A 23305-nucleotide genomic window follows, 5' to 3' on the forward strand; every position below is an offset into this window, starting at 1 on the left:
AAGATCACAAGAGGAGATAATGGTGGAGATTCCCTTTCATCTTCACTGGGCCCGTAATTCGGCCCTTATGGACAGCTTGGGAGAGATCCAGGGCCGGGGGGGATAGAAATCATAGAACGCGATTATTAGCACTTTATGGAAAATAGGTAAAAAAAATAAAGAGTTTCCACCCAGCCGCTGAGGCAGAATAGGCCATAGTGGCCCCCAGGGGGTGGGGATGGGGTTTATTTGGCTCATCTTGCTCCTCTTTGTGGACTTGCGTCCGAGGGGCGGACTGACAACTCATGGGGTCCCCGGGCAATAGGAGATTATGGGGCAACCAGGCAAAAGGAGATTATGGGGTCCCCGGGCAATAGGAGATTATGGGGCAACCAGGCAAAAGGAGATTATGGGGTCCCCGGGCAATAGGAGATTATGGGGTCCCCGGGCAATAGGAGATTATGGGGTCCCCCAGGCGATAGGAGATTATGGGGTCCCCGGGCAATAGGAGATTATGGGGTCCCCGGGCAATAGGAGATTATGGGGTCCCCCAGGCAATAGGAGATTATGGGGTCCCCGGGCAATAGGAGATTATGGGCCCCCCGGGCAATAGGAGATTATGGGGCAACCAGGCAATAGGAGATTATGGGGTCCCCGGGCAATAGGAGATTATGGGGCAACCAGGCAATAGGAGATTATGGGGCCCCCAGGCAATAGGAGATTATGGGGTCCCCGGGCAATAGGAGATTATGGGGTCCCCTGGCAATAGGAGATTATGGGGTCACCGGGCAATAGGAGATTATGGGGTCCCCGGGCAATAGGAGATTATGGGGTCACCGGGCAATAGGAGATTATGGGGTCCCCAGGCAATAGGAGATTATGGGGCCCCCAGGCAATAGATTATGGGGCCCCAACTAAAACAATACTCACCCCCTTTCACCTCCCATCTGTCACCCCCCCCCCCAAATTTCCCAGCTAAAAAAATACTTACCATCTGTCACCCCCCCAAATCTCCCCAACTAAACCAATACTTACCCCCTGTCACCCCTCCCCCCAAATTTCCCCAACTAAAACAATACTTACCTCCTGCCACCCCCCAAAATTTCCCCAACTAAAACAACACTTACCCCCTGCTGCCCCCCCAAATCTCCCCAACTAAAACAATACTTACCCCCTGTCACCCCCCAAAAAATTTTCCCAAATAAAACAATACTTACCCCCTGTCAACCCCCTCCCCCCAAATTTCCCCAACTAAAACAATACTTACCCCCTGTCACCCCCCCAAATTTCCCCAACTAAAACAATACTAACCCCCTAAATTTCCCCAATTAAAACAACACTTACCCCCTGTCCCCCCCTCTAAATTTCCCCAACGAAAACAATACTTACCCCCTGTGGCCCCCCCAAAATTCCCCAACTAAAACAACACTTACCCCCTGTCGCCCCCCCCCAAATTTCCCCAACTAAAACAATACTTACCCCCTGTCGCCCCCCCCCCCAAATTTCCCCAACTAAAACAATACTTACCCCCTGTCACTCCCCCAAATTTCCCCAACGAAAACAATACTTACCCCCTGTCGCTGCCCCCAAATTTCCCCAACTAAAACAATACTTACCCCCTGTCGCCTGCCCCCCCAAATTTCCCCAATTAAAACAATACTTACCCCCTGTCGCCTGCCCCCCCAAATTTCCCCAATTAAAACAATACTTACCCCCTGTTGCCTGCCCCCCCAAATTTCCCCAACTAAAACAATACTTACCCTCTGTCACCCCTCAAAATTTCCCCAACTAACACAATACTTACCCCCTGTCCCCCCTCTCTAAATTTCCCCAACGAAAACAATACTTACCTCCTGTCACCCCCCCCCCCCTCTAAATTTCCCCAACTAAAACAATACTTACCCCCCTGTCCCCCCCTCAAATTCCCCCTTCCTACACAAATCCCCCCCAATCTGCTTGCGGTACCCCCACCCTCACAATATACCACAGTTCCCCTCCTGCCCACCCCTTGCCCCAAGCCCCGGTGCCGCAGCACCTCGTGGGTCCGGTGTGGAGCGCTTTTGGAAAAGAGCCAGGGGACTTGTTTCTCTGGCCATTGAGAATGGATGGGCTGCCCCTACATGCAGCATGCGGGGTCAGCCAATTTGTTGCAATCCGAGGTGAATAATGATCCGGTTTGGTGCTTTCTATGCCGGTCTCTGGTCCTGTAGTAGAAATGCAGCAATGTGGGCCTGAAGGTCCAGCTGAGGGTTACACTGGCAGACCCAGCGCATGCACGGTCCCCTGGCCATAGACTGGCAGATGGGGGATGTCCGCTGGTCCTCACTCATACAGAGCATTGAAAAAGTATTCATACCCCTCTATATACAGTGCCTTGAAAAAGTATTCATACCCCTCTATATACAGCGCCTAGAAAAAGTATTCATACCCCTCCTATATACAGCGCCTAGAAAAAGTATTCATACCCCCTCTATATACAGCTCCTAGAAAAAGTATTCATACCCCTCTATATACAGCGCCTAGAAAAAGTATTCATACCCCTCCTATATACAGAGCCTTGAAAAAGTATTCACACCCCCTCTATATACAGCGCCTTGAAAAAGTATTCATACCCCTTGAAAATTCCCACATTTTCTCATGTTACAACCAAAAACTTAAACGGATTTTATTGGGATTTTATGTGATGGACCAACACAAAGTGTTACATAATTGTGAAGTGGAAGGAAAATGATAAATAAATATGTGAAAAGTGTGGGGGGAGGGGCATTTGTATTCAGCCCCCTTTACTCTGATAACTAAAATCTAGTGGAACCAATTGCCTTCAGAAGTCTCCTAATTAGTAAATAGAGTCCACCTGTGTGTCATGTAATCTCAGTATAAATACAGCGGTTCTGTGAAGCCCTCAGAGGTTTGTTGGAGAACCTTAGTGAACAAACAGCATCATGAAGGCCGAGGAACACACCAGAGAGGTCAGGGATAAAGTTGTGGAGAAGTATAAAGCAGGGTTAGGTTATATAATAAAATCTCCCAAGCTTTGAAGATCTCACGGAGCTTCTGTTCAATCCATCATCGGAAAATGGAAAGAGTATGGCACAACTGCAAACCTACCAAGACATGGCCGTCCACCTAAACTGACCGGGCCGGGCAAGGAGAGCATTCATCAGAGAAGCAGCCAGGAGGTCCCATGGTAACTCTGGAGGAGCTGCAGGGATCCACAGCTCATGGGGGAGAATCTGTCCACAGGACAACTATTAGTGGTCTCTCCACAAATCTGCCCTTTATGGAAGAGTGACAAGAAGAAAGACATTGGAGAAAGAAAGACATAAGAAGTCCTGTTTGCAGTTTGTGAGAAGCCATGTGGAGGAGGGGACACAGCAAACATGTGGAAGAAGGGGCTCTGGTCACATGACACCAAAATTCAACTTTTTGGCCGCTATGTGTGGGGGGAAAACTAACACTGCACATCACCCTGAACACACCATCCCCACTGTGAAACATGGTGGTGGCAGCATCATGTGGTGGGGATGCTTTTCTTCAGCAGGGACAGGGAAGCTGGTCAGAGTTGATGGGAAGATGGATGGAGACAAATACAGGACAATCTTAGAAGAAAACCTGCAAAAGACTTGAGACTGGGGGGAGGTTCACCTTCCAGCAGGACAACGACCCTAAAGTAAAAGTTCAGTTAGTTGGAGGTGTGATAGGCTTCCCCGAAGAGATGGGTTTTCAGGGATCCCCTAAAGGCAGTCAGAGTAGGGGATAGCCAGACAGATTGAGGTAAAGAGTTCCAGAGGATGGGAGAGGCTCAGGAGAAGTCCTGGAGATGAGCATGGGGAGGAAGGAGGAGACAAGAGAGCTTGGAAGCAGGAGGTCTTGGGTGGACAGTTTGGGCGATATTTGGAAATGAGATGGGTGATGGAGCTCAGGGCAGAGTTGTGAATGGCTTTGTACTGTATGTTGTAGTTTTTTTAATTTAATTCGCTCGACAATCGGAGGTCAGTGGAGGGATTGGTAGAGAGGGGTGGAGGACACTGAATGGAGACCAGTGGAGGGATTGGTAGAGAGGGGTGGAGGACACAGAATGGAGACCAGTGGAGGGATTGGAAGAGAGGGTGGAGGACACTGAATGGAGGCCAGTGGAGGGATTGGCAGAGAGGGGTGGAGGACACTGAATGGAGGCCAGTGGAGGGATTGGTAGAGAGGGGTGGAGGACACTGAATGGAGACCAGTGGAGGGATTGGTAGAGAGGGGTGGAGGACACTGAATGGAGGCCAGTGGAGAGATTGGCAGAGAGGGGTGGAGGACACTGAATGGAAGTCAGTGGAGGGATTGGCAGAAAGGGGTGGAGGACACTGAATGGAGGCCAGTGGAGGGATTGGCAGAGAGGGGTGGAGGACACTGAATGGTGACCAGTGGAGGGATTGGCAGAGAGGGGTGGAGGACACTGAATGGAGACCAGTGGAGGGATTGGTAGAGAGGGGTGGAGGACACTGAATGGAGACCAGTGGAGGGATTGGTAGAGAGGGGTGGAGGACACTGAATGGTGACCAGTGGAGGGATTGGCAGAGAGGGGTGGAGGACACTGAATGGAGACCAGTGGAGGGATTGATAGAGAGGGGTGGAGGACACTGAATGGAGACCAGTGGAGGGATTGATAGAGAGGGGTGGAGGACACTGAATGGAGACCAGTGGAGGGATTGGTAGAGAGGGGTGGAGGACACTGAATGGAGACCAGTGGAGGGATTGGTAGAGAGGGGTGGAGGACACTGAATGGAGGTCAGTGGAGGGATTGGTAGAGAGGGGTGGTGGACACTGAATGGAGACCAGTGGAGGGATTGGTAGAGAGGGGTGGAGGACACTGAATGGAGACCAGTGGAGGGATTGGTAGAGAGGGGTGGAGGACACTGAATAGAGGTCAGTGGAGGGATTGGTAGAGAGGGGTGGTGGACACTAGATATGTGCATTCCCGTTCGTACGAATGTTATTTTCGTACGAAAATGTTCATTTTCGTACCCGCAGAATAATGTGTACATACAAAAAAATGAAAGCACCAAAATACAAAAACGACAGGATTACGAATGAGCCGCATAACGAACAACCGCAAATACGAACGAACGATCCGACGAAAATACGACAAAACGAAAACAGCAAAAGAACGAAAATGATATTTTGTTTGAATCCTTGTTCTGTTCGTATTTTGATTTTCAGTCGTATGTTCATATGACATCTAACAAAAGATTTTCATTCTGTATTTTGTTTGAATCCTTGTTCTGTTCGTATTTTGATTTTCAGTCGTATGTTCATATGACATCTAACAAAAGATTTTCATTCTGTATTTTGTTTGAATCCTTGTTCTGTTCGTATTTTGATTTTCAGTCTATGTTCATATGACATCTAACAAAAGATTTTCATTCTGTATTTTGTTTGATTCCTTTTTCTGTTTGTATGTTCATATGACATCTATAACAAAAGATTTGTATTCTGTATTCTGAATTCCTTTTTTCTGTTCGTAATTTGGTTTCAAAATACAGAATGCAAATCTTTTGTTATAGATGTAATTTTCGTTTTTTTGAATGGACAGTGAGTGTAGTTAGTTAGTGAAGCAGCTTCTCTTTTGTGCAGAGTAGTACAGAAAAGCCAAATAAACTTTTCTGTGGATTTTCGTCTGAAGAGAGATCAGTTGGCCAGACTTTTGAACCCAAAAATGGTTTTCTGATGGAGTTTAAAAACGAACGAACGTTCGGAAAAACTATCGTTTTTATGTTTGTTGTTAAAAAAGTCTGACCAAGTGTATGGGGCTTAACAATAGTTAATATGGATGAGCCGCGTGTTGAAAGTGCCGCGAATCCCGCGATATATTTACGAAAGTACAAAACGACGAAAATTCACGAAAATTATTGTCTAACAAGTAACGAACATGAATTAAACAGAATAACGAACCATCCCGCATGTACGAAAATAAAACGGTAACCAAAATACGAAACGATCGGAATACGAAAAAATCCCGTCATACGAAAAACGAACGGGAACGAACAGGAAAACGGGCGTCTTACGAAAAACGAACGGAAACGAACCCACGGAACGATACGAAACGGAACAAAAAAAACGAAAAAAAATTCTGTGAACATGTCTAGTGGACACTGAGTGGAGACCAGTGGAGGGATTGGTAGAGAGAGGTGGTGGACACTGAATGGAGGCCAGTGGAGGGATTGGCAGAGAGGGGTGGAGGACACTGAATGGAGACCAGTGGAGGGATTGGCGGAGAGGGGTGGAGGACACTGAATGGAGACCAGTGGAGGGATTGGCAGAGAGGGGTGGAGGACACTGAATGGAGGCCAGTGGAGGGATTGGCAGAGAGGGGTGGAGGACACTGAATGGTGACCAGTGGAGGGATTGGCAGAGAGGGGTGGAGGACACTGAATGGAGACCAGTGGAGGGATTGGCAGAGAGGGGTGGAGGACACTGAATGGTGACCAGTGGAGGGATTGGCAGAGAGGGGTGGAGGACACTGAATGGAGACCAGTGGAGGGATTGGTAGAGAGGGGTGGAGGACACTGAATGGAGACCAGTGGAGGGATTGGTAGAGAGGGGTGGAGGACACTGAATGGAGACCAGTGGAGGGATTGGTAGAGAGGGGTGGAGGACACTGAATGGAGACCAGTGGAGGGATTGGTAGAGAGGGGTGGTGGACACTGAGTGGAAGCCTGTGGCGGCTGGTGCTCAAAATTTCTGGGGGGGGCGCAAACGGAAAAAAAAAAACAATTGCAGCCTCACTGTGCCCAAAAAATGAAGCCACTGTGCCATCAATTATCACCACTGTGCCATGCCATCAAGAGCAGCCACTCTGCCCATCAACTGTCGCTACTGTCCCAATTGATGCCACTGTGCCCTTTAATTGTCACCACTGTGCCTATTGTTGCCGCTGTGCCCTGTAAAATGCCCCTCCCCTGTCTGTATGGGGGGGTGAGGGGTGTCTGTATGGGGGGGGGGGATGAGGGGTGTCTGTATGGGGGGGATGAGGGGTGTCTGTATGGGGGGGGGGGGGGGGTGTCTGTATGGGGGGGATGAGGGGTGTCTGTATGGGGGGGAGGGGGTGTCTGTATGGGGGGGATGAGGGGTGTCTGTATGGGGGGGGAGGGGTGTCTGTATGGGGGGGGGGGTGTCTGTATGGGGGGGATGAGGGGTGTCTGTATGGGGGGGGAGGGGGTGTCTGTATGGGGGGGATGAGGGGTGTCTTTATGGGGGGGGGGGGGGGTGTCTGTATGGGGGGGATGAGGGGTGTCTGTATGGGGGGGGTGAGGGGTGTCTGTATGGGGGGGATGAGGGGTGTCTGTATGGGGGGGGGAGGGGGTGTCTGTATGGGGGGGATGAGGGGTGTCTGTATGGGGGGGAGGGGGTGTCTGTATGGGGGGATGAGGGGTGTCTGTATGGGGGGTGAGGGGGTGTCTGTATGGGGGGATGAGGGGTGTCTGTATGGGGGGGGGTGAGGGGTGTCTGTATGGGGGGGATGAGGGGTGTCTGTATTGGGGGGGTGAGGGGTGTCTGTATGGGGGGGATGAGGGGTGTCTTTATGGGGGGTGAGGGGTGTCTGTATGGGGGGTGAGGGGTGTCTGTATGGGGGGTCTCTGTATGGGGGGGTGAGGGGTGTCTGTATGGGGGGTGAGGGGTCTCTGTATGGGGGGGGTGAGGGGTGTCTGTATAGGGGGGGTGAGGGGGTCTCTGTATGGGGGGGGGTGAGGGGTGTCTGTATGGGGGGTGAGGGGTGTCTGTATGGGGGGTGAGGGGTGTCTGTATGGGGGGGTGAGGGGTGTCTGTATGGGGGGGATGAGGGGTGTCTGTATGGGGGGATGAGGGGTGTCTGTATGGGGGGGTGAGGGGTGTCTGTATGGGGGGGTGAGGGGTGTCTGTATGGGGGGGATGAGGGGTGTCTGTATGGGGGGGGGGTCTCTGTATGGGAGGGTGTCTCTGTATGGAAGGGTGTCTCTGTATGGGAGGGTGTCTCTGTATGGGGGGGGTCTCTGTATGTGAGGGTGTCTCTGTATGGGGGGGGGCTCTGTATGGGGGGGTCTCTGTATGGGGGGGGGTCTCTGTATGGGAGGGTGTCTCTGTATGGGGGGGGTCTCTGTATGGGGGGGTCTCTGTATGGGGGGGGGTGAGGGGTCTCTGTATGGAGGGGTCTCTGTGTGGGGGGGTCTCTGTGTGGGGGTGTCTCTGTATGGGGGGTGTCTCTGTATGGGGGGGGTCTCTGTATGGGGGGACTGTATGGGGGGGGTGAGGGGTCTCTGTATGAGGGGTATCTGTATGGGGGGGGGTCTCAGTATGGGGGGGTGAGGGGGTGTCTGGGGGGGGGGGGGGTACAGTCACACGTCTGCAGATGGAACGATCGCTCTGCGCGTGTCCTGTGAGCCGAAGAGCTGGCAATCTGCTGCCAATCAGAGGCTCTCAGACAGAAGGACAGGGGACCTTCCTCTCAGACAGACAGAAGAAAGTCTCTCACCCTCCTCCTTGTCTGATCTGCAGAGACAATAGACTGAGAATCACCTGGGGGGGGGGGGGGGTGGGGGGCTCAGCAGTGGAGGGGTTAAGACGTCAACCAGGAAAGGGTTAAGTCCCCATTGTCTCCTCTCCTGCTCTCCCCCCTCCCCCTCCATCCTACAGACTCCTCCCCCTCCATCCTACAGACTCCTCCCCCTCCCCTCCTCTCTCCTCTCTTTCATGTAAAGGCGGAGCAGTCCGGGGGCGCCCCTCATTCCCGGCCAGGAGCAGAGCCGAGTCCCGTCCGTCCCTCAGTCCCATCCCTCCGGCCTCACAGTCCCTTCCGTCCATCCCTCCGGACCCCCAGTAACCCCCGGATTGCCGCACTATGTGGAGGGACTGAGCCCGTCCGGCACGAGTCTCACATTGAGGAGCGGCGCGAGTTGTGGCCCCCGGATTTGGCCCCCGGCTGTCCGGACTCGGGAGGGGACCCCGCAGATCACTATGGGGGGCGTCACTAGGAACCTGGCCACCCTTCTCATGCTGCTGTGCTACAAGGTGGGTGATGGTCCCCGGCGTGTTACATTGTATCGGATGAGTGTTCCTTTGTGTCTGAGGACCCCTCACTTCTGTGGGAGGTTTTAGAATTGTCTGCAGCCCCCCTGGTATATTGTATCCTTCCAGCCCTGCCTGTTACATTGTGTCTCTAAAGTCATCTTCTGGATTGTAGGTGGTGAGACATTTTGTTACATTGTATCCCTTCCAGCCCCTGTTACATTGTTCCTGGTGTCACTAAATCTCTTGGATTGGACTAACTTGTTACATTTGGACCCGGTCCTTGTTCCTTTATGTCAGTAAATCTCCTGGCTTATAGTGAGTGAGGCCAACTTGTTACATTGTATCCTGTCCTTGTTACTTTGTGTCCCGGCTGTCATTAAATCCCTTGGGTTGGCCAAACTTGTTACATTGTGTCTGCTCCTTGTTACTTTTTATCAACTGATGTTCCCCATATGTTCTGGATTTAGAGGTCCAACTAACTTGTTACATTGTATCCAGTCCTTGTCACTGATGTTCCTACAGATTCTGGATTAGATGGAACAAACTTGTTACATTGTATCCGCTGCTTGTTCCTTTTTATTACTGATTTTACCTAAATATTTTGGATTTCCAGAAGTCTAACTACTTTGTATCCGGTCCTTGTTACTTTGTGTTCCTGGTGTCACTATATCTCTTGGCTTGTTACATTGTACCCAGTCCTTGTAAATCTCCTGGTTTATAGTAGGCGAGGCCAACTTGTTACATTGTATCCAGTCCTTGTTGTTTTTATGACTGATGTTCATAAAGTTTCTGGATTTGGTGAAGTCAAACTAACTTGTTACATTATATCCAGATTTTGTTACTTTGTGTTCCTGGTGTCCCTAAATATCCTCCTGGATTAGAGGAAGTGATGCCGCCCCTTGGTACCTTGCGCCCGGCCCTTGGTACCTTGTGTCCGGCCCTTGGTACCTTGTGTCCGGCCCTTGGTACCTTGCGTCCGGCCCTTGTTACCTTGTGTCCGGCCCTTGTTACCTTGTGTCCGGCCCTTGGTACCTTGTGTCCGGCCCTTGGTACCTTGCGTCCGGCCCTTGGTACCTTGCGTCCGGCCCTTGGTACCTTGCGTCCGGCCCTTGGTACCTTGTGTCCGGCCCTTGGTACCTTGCGTCCGGCCCTTGGTACCTTGCGTCCGGCCCTTGGTACCTTGCGTCCGGCCCTTGGTACCTTGCGTCCGGCCCTTGGTACCTTGCGTCCGGCCCTTGGTACCTTGCGTCCGGCCCTTGGTACCTTGCGTCCGGCCCTTGGTACCTTGCGTCCGGCCCTTGGTACCTTGCGTCCGGCCCTTGGTACCTTGCGTCCGGCCCTTGGTACCTTGCGTCCGGCCCTTGGTACCTTGCGTCCGGCCCTTGGTACCTTGCGTCCGGCCCTTGGTACCTTGCGTCCGGCCCTTGGTACCTTGCGTCCGGCCCTTGGTACCTTGCGTCCGGCCCTTGGTACCTTGCGTCCGGCCCTTGGTACCTTGCGTCCGGCCCTTGGTACCTTGCGTCCGGCCCTTGGTACCTTGCGTCCGGCCCTTGGTACCTTGTATCTCTGTCACTAAATCTCTTGGATTGGACTAACTTGTTACATTGGTGGCAAAAAAGTAACAAGGACTGGATACAATTAGGTAGATTCACGTAGGGGCGCCTAAAATTAGGACGGCCTAGCCTGTTTAGGCTACACCGCCGTAAATTAGTTAGGTTAGTAGTGATTCCACTTACCTGCTAATTTTCGGCGGTGTAGCCTCAAACGAGTGGGCGTAAGCGCGCCTAATTCAAGTGACTGGGAGGGGGACGTGTTCTATGGGAATGAGGTTTGACCTCACGTTTTTTTACGTTTTTTGACACTGCGCATGCGCCGGGCGACTACATTTCCCAGTGCGCATTGCGGCTAAGTACGCTGTACGGGCCTATTGATTTTGACGCGGACGTAAACGACGTAAATCCAGATTCGCGGACTACTTGCGCAAACGACGTAAAACATTCGGGAACGGCGGCCATACTTAACATTGTTATTCCACCTCATTGGATGGACTAACTTTAGGCCGCCTATCACGTACGGAAACGACATTAATCGACTGCGGCGGGCTCGCGTTCGTTCGGGAATTGGCGTACAAGCTCATTTACATATTCTACGCCGGCCGCAATGGAAGCGCCACCTAGCGGTCAGCCAAAACATTGCAATCTAAGATAGGACAGCGCAAGCCGTCCTATCTTAGGTATGTTTAAGTGTATCTCTGTTTGAGAATACACTTAAACATAGGGCGGCGCAGATTCCGAGTTAGGTCGGCTTATCTGTAGATAAGCCGGCCTAACTCTTTCTGAATCTACCTAAATGTTCTTAAATCACATGGATTCTGAGAAGTGTTGCCCGGCCCTTGTCGCCTTGCGCGCCCCTAAATCTTCTGGATTGTAGATGGTGAGACTTTTTGTTACATTGTATCCAGTCCTTGTTACTTGGTGTCAATCTTCTGTATTCTATAAAGTGAGACGAATTTGTTACATTTCCGAGTATTACTTGGACCTTAGAAGGGGGGGGGAGGGGGGACCCCGAAACCTTGTTATTAAAACTTAAACGTGTGCATCTTATACAATACTCAACTGTGTTGTTACATTGTTTCCAAATCTTGTTACTTTATTTCCTCAATGTCACTTACATTTCCTCGATTATAAACAGACATTGTATCTGCTCCCTTTTTTTTTTTTTGTCACCAAATCTCTTGTATGAAGTGAGATTGACATGTTACATTGTATCCAGTCCTTGTTACTTGGTGTCTCCGATGTCACCAAATCTTCTGGATGATTGGATGTGAGAATAATACATTGTATCCGGGACTTGTGTCTCGGAGTCGCTACATCTCCAGAATTATAGGAAGTCCCAGCAATTTGATACATTGTATCTTTTGGATTATATTGGTTACATTGTATCCAAATCTGATTCTGTGTTGTTGTTTTTTTTGGAAGTCACCGACTCCTCTGGATATAGGAAGTGAGAGCTTTTTATTCACATTGTATCTCATTCTTGTTCCATTCCACCCCCCCCCCCCCCGTATTGCTGATTCTAATGGATTATAGGAGGTGAGACTCACACGTTACATTGTATCCGGTTCTTGTTGCTTTGTTGTAGAAGTCAATAAATCTCCGTAATTCTAGGAAGTAAAACCAGTTTGTTACATTGTTGTTGCTTTTTGGCCCTGCTGTCACCAAATGTTCTGGATAATAATAATATTTGCACCTCCTATTATCCAGAACATTAGATGACATCAGGGCCACAATGTTACAAGTTGTGTTTTTTTTTTTTACTTCCTAGACAACTTCTCCAACACAAAGTAACAAGGACTGGATACAATGTAACATGTTGGTCTTGCTTCCTTCGATCCAAAGACTTGCACTTCCTATAATCTGGCAGAGTTGGTGATTTCCAAAAAAACAAGATTAGAATTTGGATACAATGTAACCGATATTAGTCTCACTACCTATAATCCAAATGCTACAATGTAACAAGTTGCTCCTCCTATAATCCTGGAGATGTAGCGACTCCAAGACACAAACTGGAAATAATAATAATAATAATAATAATAATAATATTTCCAGTTTGTGTCTTGGAGTCGCTACATCTCCAGGATTATAGGAGGAGCAACTTGTTACATTGTAGCATTTGGATTATAGGTAGTGAGACTAATATCGGTTACATTGTATCCAAATTCTAATTTTTTTTTTTTGGAAATCACCAACTCTGCCAGATTATAGGAAGTGCAAGTCTTTGGATCGAAGGAAGCAAGACCAACATGTTACATTGTATCCAGTCCTTGTTACTCTGTTGTAGACCTCATTAAGTCTCTAAAATTCTAGGAAGTAAAATGAATGTTACATTGTAGCTTCCTGTTATTCCTTTGTTGCTCTGATATTATCTAATGTTCTGGATAATAAGAAGTGCAAATATTTTTTATTGTTATTATTATTTGCACCCCCTATCATCCAGAACATTTGGTGACAGCAGGGCCAAAAATCAACAACAATGTAACAAACTGATTTTACTTCCTGGAATTATGGAGATTTAGTGACTTCTACAACACAAAGTAACAAGAACTGGATACAATGCAACTTATTGTTGTGTTACATTGTATCTAATGCTTGTTCCTTTGTGGCCCCAATGTCACCAAATGTTTTAGAATATAGAGAATAGAAGGTGCAAATAACAATAAATAAAAATAATATGATTACACCTCCTCCTATTATTATTTTAGAACATTTGGTGACATTGGGGCGACAAAGGAACAAGCATTGGATACAATGTAACACAACAATAAGTTGCATTGTATCCAGTTCTTGTTACTTTGTTGTAGAAGTCACTAAATCTCCATAATTCCAGGAAGTAAAATCAGTTTGTTACATTGTTGTTAATTATTGGCCCTGCTGTCACCAAATGTTCTGGATGATGGGAGGTGCAAATAATAATAAAAATATTATTATTATTATTATTATTATTACACCTCCTATTGATATTTTAGAACATTTGGCGACAGAGGAACAAGCATTAGATACAATGTAACAAGTTGATTTTACTTCCTGAATTTTGGGAGATTTAGTGACTTCTACAACAAAGTAACAAGAACTGGATACAATGTAACAAGTTGAATTGGGAGATTTAAGTGACTTCTACAACACAAAGTAACAAGAACTGGATACAATGTAACGTGTTGGTCTTGCTTCCTAAAATCTCTTTGAATCGGTTACATAACAGGAGACCGAGATCCCGTGTAAGAAATCCTCACTTCCTATAATCCGGGGGAGTCGGTGATTTCCAAAAAAAAAGAAGTAACAAGATTTGGATACAATGTAACAATATTGGTCTCTCTACATATAATCCACAAGATACAAATCGCTCTTCTTATGATTTTGGAGATGTGATTTCCAAGACACAAAAAACACCAACTAGTTGCAAAATATTAATAAGAATTATTATTATTTATTATTATTTATTATTATTCAGACTTCCAAAACGCATCTGGGTACAATGTAGCACTACGAATTTATTTTTATTATACTTGTTTTCTTGTGTTTTGCACAATGCAGTGGTATAAAGCCTCCTATTATTCTTCATGTTCCATTGTATCCTTTTCTTGGTTTTCTGTTTTTGGAAGTCACTAAATCTCGGGGATTCTAGGAAGTGAGACGAACGCGTTCCAGTCCTTGTTACACGATCGGTTGTGGTCGTCCTGATGGGGAAATGTTACATTGTTTCCATATCACGGCTCCTGTGTGTTCTCTGCCTCCTGGAAATGACTGAGCTGTTCCGTGTCTCCTGTGGGATCTTCCGGGATCAGAATTCTTCCCTCCGACCTCCTCAGGAAGTAATAATTCTGTTTATTGGATGGAATTGCCCTCCTTCGTATTCATGGCCTTTATCTCCAGGAAGGACCCTGATTGTTACATTGTAGCAGCTTTTTGTTACTTTGTGTTTAGGAATCTGTAGGGGGAAGTTGTAGGAATGTTGCATTGTAGGAGTTCTTGCCTCATTGTGAATCACCATTTCCCAGCTGCCTCAAGCTGAAGAGGAACTACAAGTCCCAGCCATATGGGGAAGAGTAGGAGTTGTAGTTTTGTTCACAGATATCAGTGACGTCCTCCCGCCCTTCCATCTAGACCAGGCATGTCACATTGCTGTCTGTAGCCTACATGGGGCCCTTAAACTCCATAGTTGGGGCCCTCAGTCGGCTCAGGAATTTAAATTGCATGGTGGGGCGTCCTGAACATGTTGCAGCCCACCCATAATTGTTGCATCATCTCCGAGGAGAACATTGTCCGAGTTCCAGGGATCGTCTCCACAATCCCATCCTAGTGTGCTCTAATCTTCTTCTTCTAATTGGTTGATTGCAATGGGGTGTGTGTGGGGCCTGAGCGTCCCCCCTTTCTGTAGGGCCTGAGCGCGCGTCCCTCCCCCCTTTCTGTAGGGCCTGAGCGCGCGTCCCTCCCCCCTTTCTGTAGGGCCTGAGCGCGCGTCCCTCCCCCCTTTCTGTAGGGCCTGAGCGCGCGTCCCTCCCCCCTTTCTGTAGGGCCTGAGCGCGCGTCCCTCCCCCTTTCTGTAGGGCCTGAGCGCGCGTCCCTCCCCCCTTTCTGTAGGGCCTGAGCGCGCGTCCCTCCCCCCTTTCTGTAGGGCCTGAGCGCGCGTCCCTCCCCCCTTTCTGTAGGGCCTGAGCGCGCGTCCCTCCCCCCTTTCTGTAGGGCCTGAGCGCGCGTCCCCCCCCTCCCCCCTTTTCTGTAGGACCTGAGCATTCATTGTCCCCCTTTCTGTAGGGCCTGAGCGTCCCGCCCACCTCCTCTCTGTAGGGCCTGAGCGTGCGTCCCCCCCCCCTTTCTGTAGGGCCTGAGCATGCGTGCCCCCCTCTCTGTAGGGCCTGAGCGTCCCCCCCCCCCCCCACACCAGAAGCTGAATGTTTCCAAGCTATGGAGGCTGTTGAGGCACCACAGGTCCCAGTACGCCAGCATGGCATATGTTTCCTGACAACGCGGGGGGGGGGGGGGGTACAGTTTGGCCCGGCCTGCTTAGGGGTCGACGTTTGAACGCACGGCTGGCCCCGGGCCCTGTTCACATATGGGCGCTGACAGGCAAATTGCTCTTTGCAATGAGGGACATGGGATGATAAATGTGTCTGTCCGGCAGTGTAAGTGCTCTCCAGCCCATGGGAGCGCCATGAATCCGTAATCTGCACCGCCGTACATGCGTGGAGAAATATGCATGGCCACAATTCAGGCAATTTCAACGTTTTGAACGCGTGACCCCAAAATCAAAGCGATGGAAGGTATTCCTCCATGATGAGAAATCCGAAAATATTCGGGAGATCTATTGGACGCCTGTCCTGGTAACTGCTGTTAGAGGGACTGTTTTCCTTCCTGTTGTGTCACTGGGGACAGGAAGTGCAGGGAATATTCCATGATGGGGACACGGGCAGCGGTAAAAAGTTACCTAAGGTCCTAACCTTACCCACTGCATTCAAGGTGAAAGGCTTTAGACTGGGGTTCCATTTGAGGGAGGAGGACACATTCCACCCTCCTTTCCCAGCAGAGCCGCGCTGAGACTGAGGACAGTTCTCTGTCTCAGCGCCGGCTCTCTTCCACCCGATGCAGGCTGGAGGGAGAAGAAAGCCGAATCCTCCCAACAGCAGCTATCGGCCGCTGTTCCTTCTGACAGGAGGGACACTGCAGTCATTCCTTTCAGCAAGGAGTGGGAAGAGCGGCCAACTCGCAGCCCCCCCCCCTCTCAACACGGCGCCCAGGGTAGGTGCCCGCTCTGCCCCCTTTTAGTCCCGGCCCTGGTTGCATCTACAGCCAATTCATTTCAGAGGGTTGTCCTAAGTACGAAAGATGCTCAAAAGTCCCTGACCCTTCTGAGAAATCGGACTGTGCTGAAACGCGTAGTGCGTGTGTGGGCGCAGATGTGTGGAGGAGTCATTAAGAATGAATGTGTCTGCAAGTGGGCAGTGTGTTCTTGCTGGGTAAGGGCCCATTCACACCAGAAACTGCATGTCTACTGCATTTATTTCCTACACATTGGCATGCATTTGATTTTATGCATGTTTACATGCGTTTTACCATCTACGTTTATTTGAGGTCGCTTCATCAATTGTCACCAATGTGCCTATGGTGCTCAAAATTTTTTGGGGGGCGCAAACGAAAAAAATTGCAGCCTCACTGTGCCCATCAAATGCAGCCACTGTGCCATCAATTGTCACCACTGTGCCATGCCATCAATTGTCACCACTGTGCCATGCCATCAAACGCAGCCGCTGTGCCATGCCATCAAACGCAGCCGCTGTGCCATGCCATCAAGCGCAGCCGCTGTGCCATGCCATCAAGCGCAGCCGCTGTGCCATGCCATCAAGCGCAGCCGCTGTGCCATGCCATCAAGCGCAGCCGCTGTGCCATGCCATCAAGCGCAGCCGCTGTGCCATGCCATCAAGCGCAGCCGCTGTGCCATGCCATCAAGCGCAGCCGCTGTGCCATGCCATCAAGCGCAGCCGCTGTGCCATGCCATCAAGCGCAGCCGCTGTGCCCATTTGTCACTACTGGGCCCATTTGTCACTACTGGGCCCATCGTCGCTGCTGTGCCCTGTAAAATGCACTTACTTTACTCCTTCCACGTTCCTCAATATCTTCTCCCGCCTTGGTGACGCTTCAGCCAATCAGGTTACCGATAACCAGAATCGGCGAAACTGATTGGCTGAGACGGCCGTCAGTCTTATCCAAGGAACGCACCCCCCGTACGTCCCGAGGATAAGACATCCGGGAGACAAGGGCTGTACTCGGAAAGCCTATCAGAGCCGCTGGCACTTCCGCACAGCCAACCAGCTGCCGTTATTCAGGTGGTCGGCGCTCAATGTCCGGCCATCTCTGAATAGACCAGCGGCAGCGGCGACAATAACATACATTCATGCAATGCATGAATGTATGTTGTTTTCAGTGGCGGTGCGGAGCCAGAGGGGGCGGCGCTCCAGCGCCCTCTATGGACGGACCGCCGCTGGGGTGTAGACTAATTATGAAGATTCGTGGTTTGTTTCAAATCGACATTCGGCCAAATTGTTCGCAATTTCGGATGTATCCGAATTACAATAGTAGCAAATTTTAAATTAATCCAAAATTCGGATGAAGTTTTCATTTTGAATTCGAAAACCAATTTTGAATCAAATTCGAAAATATTGGAGATTGATTATTTTTTTTTTTTTTTTTCTAAAAAAATTATGGAATAAAATAAAGCAATAGAATAAAAATGAAGGAATAGTATAGAATTTTAATAGAATATGACCATCTTCCTAAATTCAAATAGAACTAATTTGACTAGAATACAAAACTATGGAATCCGAAATAATAGAAAATAAGAGATTAGAAAAACAATAGAATAAAATATAAAGAATATAACAGTCTTCTGAAATTCGAATAGAATGAATTTAAATAGAAAATATTAGAACAGACAAGCATAGAAAATAATAATTGAAAAGCAATCAATATAAAATAGAATATAACAAATTTTAATCTTATTCTCTATTTTAATTTCATTCGAATTGCAGAAGATGGATTTATTCTAATTTTCGAATTTTCAGACGTATCAATAGCCTAACGCAACAGTTGCATTTTAAATGGAAAAAATGTTAATGCGTTTTTTCGTGGCGTGTGTGTTTTTATTTTTATTTTTTCAAATACGAAACTAACAAATTTAAATAAGCTTATTTAAATTCATCGAAACCAAAAAAAATAAAAAAAATTCGGCCTGCCCATGTCTATTATGAAGTGTGGGCAGAGGCGGCTCTCTAATTAGGCAAATTAGGCGGTCGCCTAAGGCCTCGCACTCGCAGGCAGAGGCAATGCTAGGGGGGTCCGCACCGGGTGACACCCGCTAGAGGGGTGACACCATCCAGTGTTTTTTTATTTTTTTTTGCTGACATGCCCAGCCTGCCCTGTACCACCCAGCCTGCCCTGTACCACCCCAAACTTTCCCATGCCACCCAGCCTGCCCTGTACCACCCCAAATTTTCCCATGCCACCCCAACTTGCCCTCTGCAACCCCAACTTGCCCTATATCACCCCAACATGCCCTATACCACTACACCAACCTGCCACTATACCACTCTATACTACCCTATACTACCCTTACCTGGCACTATACTGCCCTATACTATAATTTACAGGGGCTTGTTTGGGGTGCGCCCCATGCCCGTGCGCTGCCTGCTTGGTGCTGGGCAGCCTAGACAGAGGGGGGGTGACACCATGTTTTACCGCATCGGGTGACGCCACTGCTCACGTGGGGCCTCGCGGCCGCCTAATTTGCCTGTGATCAATACTAATGTCTGTCATCGGATCTCTCTATTACCCTTCTCTTTCTCACCTCCCCCCCCCCTCTTGCATTGGCTAAATGTCTGATGGGTGAGGAGGGTTCCCTAGAAGTGGTGCTGATCGCCTGTGTGCTAGATCCGCTCATCTTTCCGCAGCTCATTTCTCTTGCTTGAATTTTTTTTTCGCATTATGGGCGTAAGTGGGGCCTCATGTCTAAGTTTTGCCTAAAGCCTCGCAAAGCCCAGAGTGTGGGTGTACCAAAGAGATGCCGCTAAAACCGACCCAGTGTATGGTCACCTCTGTGACCAAGTCCTGGTGGGTGGGGCGAAACGCGTCAGTGGAGCATGGCCAGAGCAGCGCTAGCTGAGGCAATAAACCGTGACTATATCAGGTCGGCTTGAGTGGCGTCTCTCCTTTGGTATCCCCCCCACACTTCTGGATTGGTACACTCGGATGCCTGCTCCTGTGTTCTGAGTACCGGTGGAAGATCTTGAAGCCTCCAGTTCTTGTAAAATTCTTGAGCCGTCTCGCATGAACGGCACATTTGAGATCTCCCCAGAGGGAGAGGGGGGGGTCATGAGACTGAGATGGCCACTCCAGAACCTTCACTTTATTCTGCTGTAGCCAATGAAGAGTGGACTTGGCCTTGTGTTTTGGATCCTTGTCATGTCGGAACGTCCAAGTTCCTGGCTGACGAATGAAATGTTCCTCCAGTATTTTTTGATCGTTCTGCATTCATCTTGCCAACAATTGTGACCAAATTTCCTGTACTTTTGTAGCTCACACCCCCCCTCCCCCAAAACATCTGGATCCACCTCCGTGTTTCACAGTAGGGATGGTGGACCTTTCATCATAGGCTTTGTTGTCTCCTCTCCAAATGTAGCGTTTATGGTTGTGGACAAGAAGCTAAATTTTGCTCTCATCCCTCCAAATGACTTTGTGGCAGAAGGTTTGAGGCTTGTCTGTTTGCCTTTTGGCGTATTGTAAGCGTGATACTGTCAGGTGGTGTCTCCATTCAGGTCTTCCCTCCCCCTTTCCACCCTTCCTTTTTCAGAAGTCACATGATGGGGAGATGGGAAGAGAGGGACATGGGGGGGGGGGGCTTTTTTCTCTGGTGATGAGACTGAGGACAGTTCTATCCTGTCTTCGGGTCTTTTCTGCCCCATGCAGGCTGGAGGTAGGAGACGGCCCTCCAGCAGTAGCTATCGGCCACTGCTCCGTCTGACAGGAGTGACACTGCAGTAAGGAGTGGGGTGAGCGGCCAACTTGACGGCGCCTCCCTTCAACACAACGCCTGGGGGCAGGTGATCCAGTCACCTCAGTCTCTGTACTAGAGGCGCTTGCACTCTAATGCCCCCCTCAGAGTGGCATAATAAGCTAATTTTGTGTAGCACCCTGCTCCCAATTACTGGGGGGGGGGGGGGCTATTATAAATTTATAGGGTGTCTGAGCCAATAGTGGGCTCAGACCTTGCTGAATCCCATTCCAATTGGCCTCTGGTTGATAGGAGTTTCCCCTGTTGCCTGTAGGTGCTGTTGCCACCTCCAGGCCCATGTTGGAACACAAGCAAGCCATGGTATGCTAGGTGACGCTTCTCGGCAGTAGCCCAGTGGGAGTGGTGCCCCGCTGTGCATGCCGGCCAGGGATACTTAAGGGGCAGACGCTGTTTTTCGGGGGCCTTCGCCTCGTGGCCCTCCTGTGTTTGTTTTTCCAGTCCCGGGCAGGCCCGGATTTACTCCCTTTGCCGCCCCAAGGCCGGGTCCTTCGAAGTGACAGGTGTGTTGCGGGGGATGGGATGAGTGGCAGGGATGGTGGTGGGGGTGTTATCAGTGGTACTAGTGGCGGTGTGGAGGGGGGGGTTTATCAGTCTCACTAGTGGTGATGGTGGTGTGGGGAAATCGGTGGCAGTAATGGGGGGGGGGGTTATATCGGTGGCAGTAATGGTGGTGGTGTGGTGGGGAATCAGTGGCAGTGTTGATATTGACTGTGCCCGTGAGGGCGGGGAGGATGGGCGGAGAAGATGGGCGGATCCGGGACTATACAGTATGCCAGTGAGTGCGGGAGGAGACTGTGCCCGTGAGTGAGGGCGGCGAGGATAGGCGGAGCTGCCCCTTCACCCACTGCAAAGACTTTGCAGCGTTCCCATGAGTGAGGGCGGGGAGGATAGGCAGAGCCGCCCCTTCACCCACTGCCGCCCCGAGGCCTGGCCTCGGTGGCCTTGTCTGAAATCCGGCCCTGGTCCCGGGACCACGTTGGTTCGAGGCTGCATCTTTATGGAGTAGGCCCAGTTATGGCTATGAATCTGAAGTGGAGGAAGCTGCTTAATGAAGGAAACCAGGGGAGAACCTGCCCTGGAGGAGATCAAGCAAAGCAGGCTAATGCCTCGGGATAGGCCTGGTGACTTGGTTGGCAAGAGATTCACTACTCCTTTAGTCTTCCAGTCCGCCGGGTCGGCTTAAAGGCTCTTTGCTTTAAGGCTGGAAGTTGGGGGCTCCAATCCTGTGGCCGAGGATTCCTGGCTATCCTATAGATGTCCTTTGTGGAGGACTTCCCTCCGGTCGGGATGACACCATGGCAGACGGCGGCGAGCCAAGTCCTGTATAAACTTGTCGGTCTGATTATTAATATTCTCGCTGTGATGTTGAAGAGCGGCGCTGAGTGATGTCACTCCCGGGAATCTCTTTGATTAGTCGGCTCAGAAGAAAAGAGCCGAACGACTCATAGAGAAGATATGAAGCCATCCTTAACCCTCTCCTCTCTGGGGAGGACTCCGTCCTGATGGCCAACATCAATTATAACATCAATAACTAAAATCTCATGCAAGCTTTGACCTGTCTGGCATGGTCAGTATTTGTAAATCTAACCCAGAGCAGTGCCTGGTGATCCTGCTATGAAGGTCTGGATTCAGGCACTTCCTGCTATAGGGTGACAACACTGTTTCTGTCCCTCCAATAGTGCTCCTGTGTTGTCACCCTTGTGGTATATTCCTCCTCATGCACTGTACTGGAGTTGACCATGTGATGAAACGTGCACCAGAACGTCTGCTCACGGTGTACCGCGAATACATCGCCCGCACACCGACCAGCTTGCTGCAAAGTGCAAAGCGCTCTATTCTCGTGTAATCGCATAGTAAATAATGGGACCACACAGGGGCCCCTCCTTAGACTTGTGTTGTCACCAGTGGCAGTTGGTGCTCAAAATTTTGGGGGGGCAAATGAAAAAATCAATTGCAGCCTCGCTGTGCCCCATCAATTGCAGCCTCGCTGTGCCCCATCAATTGCAGCCTCGCTGTGCCCCATCAATTGCAGCCTCGCTGTGCCCCATCAATTGCAGCCTCGCTGTGCCCCATCAATTGCAGCCTCGCTGTGCCCCATCAATTGCAGCCTCGCTGTGCCCCATCAATTGCAGCCTCGCTGTGCCCCATCAATTGCAGCCTCGCTGTGCCCCTAAAATGCCACCAGATTGCCCCCCGCCTGGCACTTCCCTTTCTTGGTCAGCCATCCTCGGATCCTCCTCGATCCCTCGAATTAGTCCCGCCCTCAATGTCGCTTTAGCCAATCGGGTTACCGGCTGAGATGCGTGTCAGTGTTAACCAGAGAACGCACACCCACTGCATCCCCCTGGTTAACTATTTGGAAGCCGATTATAGCCCTGTAATCGGAAAGCCTATCAGGGCCGCTGCCTCTGATAGACACTTCCCCACAGCCAACCAGCTGCCGTTATTCAGATGGCCGGCGCTCACCAGGGGGCCGGCCATCTGAATAGTGGGTGGCCGCGACAATACATGGATTCATACGATGCATGAATCTTATGTATTGTTTTTCAGTGGCGGTGCAGGGGAGAGAGGGGGCGGCACTTCTGTGCCCTCTATGGACGCACCGCCACTGGTTGTCACCCTGTCCCGTGCCGGTGTACATTACATGGGCATGATCATAGGCATGTGCGCTGGGTGTGCCTAAGCACATCCTAATTACCTCCTGTGCATTAGCATTATCAAGGAGCAGCACCGGGGGGGGGGGGGGGGGGGTGCCAGTGGCCATTGTAAATGCCCCCATTATATTAAAATCCTAGGTTCAACCTTGGCGTCACATTGCACCCGTATTTGGGGTATCGTAATATGGTCCCAATCAACTGGCTCTCCCACCACAAGAGCCAGCAGGTGGCATTCATGCGTGTTTTTGCGCTTTGGGGTGCACACCCTAATGTATTGGGCTGCGCACACCTATGGGCGTGATCCACTGTTGTCACCATCGGGACAACCAACCAGAGAAATGCCGCAGCCGCCATAGCCGGAGAGGAGCGGGAAAGGTGGGAAGTGGCTGCAGGAGATCAGCAGCACTGAGATGCAGTAAAAGCAATGATCATCATAATGCGCATAAAAAAGAATAATGGCGATAAATAGAAATTACCGCTGTTATCAAAAGGATAGTGATGATTAAATATGATATTATTGA

General features: G+C 49.9%; 1 protein-coding gene across 1 annotated transcript in view; it reads left to right on the forward strand.

The window, feature by feature from the left end:
* Window positions 1-8693: 8693 nt before the first annotated feature.
* Window positions 8694-23305, forward strand: part of LOC120941685 (tumor necrosis factor receptor superfamily member 16-like) — a 44720-nt gene continuing 30108 nt past the window's right edge. Inside the window, exon 1 of the mRNA XM_040355235.1 lies at window positions 8694-9009. Within this exon, the coding sequence (XP_040211169.1) occupies window positions 8956-9009 (54 nt within the window). The 5' untranslated portion in view covers window positions 8694-8955. The remainder of the gene's footprint in view (window positions 9010-23305) is intronic.

Source organism: Rana temporaria, chromosome 5 (assembly GCF_905171775.1).
Source record: "Rana temporaria chromosome 5, aRanTem1.1, whole genome shotgun sequence".
Lineage (NCBI taxonomy): Eukaryota > Metazoa > Chordata > Amphibia > Anura > Ranidae > Rana > Rana temporaria.